The sequence below is a fragment of the Choloepus didactylus genome, chromosome 6 (assembly GCF_015220235.1).
Source record: "Choloepus didactylus isolate mChoDid1 chromosome 6, mChoDid1.pri, whole genome shotgun sequence".
Taxonomy (NCBI): Eukaryota; Metazoa; Chordata; class Mammalia; order Pilosa; family Megalonychidae; genus Choloepus; species Choloepus didactylus.
Genome location: NC_051312.1, coordinates 28,390,827 through 28,393,975, shown reverse-complemented (window position 1 = coordinate 28,393,975; position 3,149 = coordinate 28,390,827). Strand labels below are relative to the sequence as shown.

At 38.4% G+C, this 3,149-nt stretch overlaps 1 protein-coding gene across 1 annotated transcript; it reads right to left on the bottom strand.

Moving 5' to 3' along the window:
- Nucleotides 1–1,563: 1,563 nt before the first annotated feature.
- Nucleotides 1,564–2,481, bottom strand: LOC119537870 (olfactory receptor 4S2). The gene has a single exon (XM_037840461.1). The coding sequence runs from the start codon at nucleotides 2,479–2,481 to the stop codon at nucleotides 1,564–1,566; it is 918 nt and encodes a 305-aa protein (XP_037696389.1).
- Between the last annotated feature and the right edge of the window lie 668 nt (nucleotides 2,482–3,149).

Genomic DNA, 3,149 nt, shown 5'->3' with positions numbered 1-3,149 from the left:
CAGTGACCACTGGCTGCATAAAAATCACATTAGGAGCTTTTAAAAATACAGATTTGTATGTGCTTCTCTACCCTGGACTTCTGAATCCTGGTCCCTTAAACTAGGTTCTGTTACCTGTTCAAAAATCTCTCAAGGTCATTCCAATTATTGGCCAAGACTGAGAGGTGCTAATATAGTGTTCAGTTGAAAATGAGGAAATGGAGGCCCATAGACACCAGTGAGTATATGTCCACATGGGACAACAACCATGGATTTTTGTCATCTCAGGGAAAAGGATCTAGATTTCTTGGTTATACCTTCTGAGATTCCTTGCTGCTTTTAAGATTTCCTATCCTGAATTTTGTTGTTGGAACAACATCATCAATGATTTCTTAAACATTCACTATTTGTAGCCCTTAACTTGAGTAGTGTTTACACATACACACACCATCATGCAAATCCATACATGCACCTACACCACAACCATAAACATGTACAGATAATATGATTGGTGAAGAAGACAATGGGACAATGGCAGAGGGATAGTCAGTGATATGTTCACCTATTACAGGACAAAAAAAAGCCCAGGTTGTGTCTCATGGTGAAGGAGAAATATATCATTGAGGCAAGTTTCAGTTAAATAAGAAAGGTATATGTTTCTGTCTCCAAAATAGGTCCTTCTGGAATTCATAGTTGGAAATTCTGCTTAGGAAAGTCAAGAAAGCAGTAAAAAAAAGCTGAATGTATTTATTAAACACTTTGGTTCAAATATTGGAGGAAATATGGTTTCTCAAACATGCATTATCTAAACTATATTTACCCTGTTGATTTGAGACACAGCCATATATTAGTCACAGCTAACTCTTTTTATTAAATTTCTTCATTTTTTCCTGTTAGTCATTGGGAAGGTTTGAAGGTGTATGTACCCCAGAAAAGTATGTTCTTAAAGTTAATCCATTCCTGTGGGTGTGGACCCATTGGGGAGTAGGAGCTTAAGACGTGACCCACCTAATCTGGGGGTGACTGAGTCCTCTTTCTGGAGATTTTTAAAAGAGAATGAAATTCAGACAAAGAGACAGAAAGTCATAGAAACAAGAGGATGACAGCAATAAAACCTGGAAGAGAAAGGAGAGACCAGCAGACACATGTGCCTTGCCATGTGGCAGAGAAGTCCAAGAATGCCAGCAGTTGGTCTTTGGTGAGAAACCATTATCTGATGATGACTTGATTTGGAAACTTTTCACAGCCTCAAATCTATTAAGCCTGTAGGCTAATAAATTCTCACTGTTAATAAACAACCCATTTTATGGTATTTGCTTTTAGCAGTCTAGCAAACTAGAATGGTCACTATATTAATAGGGACTGCTGGCTATAGAGTAGGGGTAAAGATTAAAGTCCAGTTGGCAGAAACACTGCCTTATTCCTGTAAAATGTTTTATTTTTAAAATTTTTCCTTTCCAAAATTCTGTGAGGTTTGTATTATTGTCTTCATTGGGCAGATTAGTTAACCAAGACTGAGGAACTTTAAGTTCTTAAATTTTAAACTTAAAGTATCATTACTTCCAACTATTTGCTATTAATCTCTCAAAAAACCTTCCTACCCCCTAGTTTCTTCATTGCATTCTTTACTTCTGCATTTCTCAGTGTATAAATCAGGGGATTTAACATGGGGGTGACAATGGTGTAAAAGACAGCCACCATCTTATCCTCTGAAAAGGTAGTATCAGGGCGCATGTACATGAAAGTACAGGGACCAAAAAAGATGATGACCACAGCAATGTGGGAGCCACAGGTAGACAGAGCTTTGCACATTCCCTCTGCTGACTGCTTCCTCAGGGACACCAGGATGACAGTATAGGAGATTAGCAAGGTAATAAAGCTTCCCAGAGCTGTGGTTCCACTGTTGGCTGTCACAACAACACCAATAACATATGTATCTATGCAGGCAAGTTTCAGCACAGGGTGGACATCACAAAAGTAGTGATCAATCTCATTGGGTCCACAAAAGGGTAGCTGGACCACCAGAGCCACCTGGATAATGGAGTGTAAGAACCCACCTATCCAGGTCCCCAGCAACATTGTATGACATCTCTTCCGGTCCATAATGGTCATATAGTGTAGGGGTTTACAGATGGCCACATAACGATCATAGGCCATCACAGTAAGAATGAAGATCTCAGTACAACCAAAGAAATGTACCCCAAAGAGTTGCAACATACACCCCACATAGGAGATAGCTTTTGTCTTGGCTAATAGGTCTGTAATCATCTTGGGAGCTGTCACTGAGGAGTAACAAATGTCCACAAAAGACAAATAGTTGAGGAAAAAATACATAGGAGACTTGAAAAGGTTGCCAGTGCAAACTGTCAGCATGATGAGGAGGTTTCCAAGAAGAATGACTGTGTAGAAGATAGAAAACACCATGAAACAAACTTTTGCAACCACTGGGCTTTGAGAAAGACCCCAGAAAATGAATTCAGTAACATTGTTTATCTTTTCCATGTGATTAATACACCAGGGTAAATCCCAAGAGATGATTAAATTATCTGAAAGAAAAACACAAATGGACCAACACCATTATTTCTAATGCAGAACACATAGGTATTCAAAGTTGTTAATGGAAAATGTGTACTTACTGCTGCTTGGCACAAATACCCAAAAATTTGAAGTACATATATTCTGATCATCTTGTCTCCATACAAAAGGCAATTCATTGTCTTCAGATCAGGAAATGAAGTCCAGAGAGAAAAAAAAAACAACCTCTAAGTCACCCACTTAAGGGTTCTGTTTCCCTAACCTTTCTTGAATTTTATTCATCTGTTTTTGCTCAACATTTATTTAGTTTGTTTTCTATAAAGACACTCAACCTAATTTTGAAACAAACTTGTGTTTGGGGATATGGTAATATTTCTATATCTGGAAAAGTTCACTTCTTGTTTGACACCAAAAAGAGAACTTAAGCCCTCATTTTCCCTTCTCAACCCAGCCATGCCTTGTCACTGCATCAGTGAGGACTCTGGTAGCTGAGACCAAGTGATTTCTGCAGGTTCTCCTACTTATGAAATTCAGGTTTTTGTGTACATCAGATTATGCTCTCCAATTTTATCTCAAGCTTTTTGCTGTCAGAAGGCGGTACAATACAGTAAAAGCAGAACCAAAATTATGCAAAC

Excerpts from the sequence above, each read along its gene's own strand:
- LOC119537870 (XM_037840461.1), bottom strand. The coding sequence starts at position 2,481 with ATGGAAAAGATAAACAATGTTACTGAATTCATTTTCTGGGGTCTTTCT.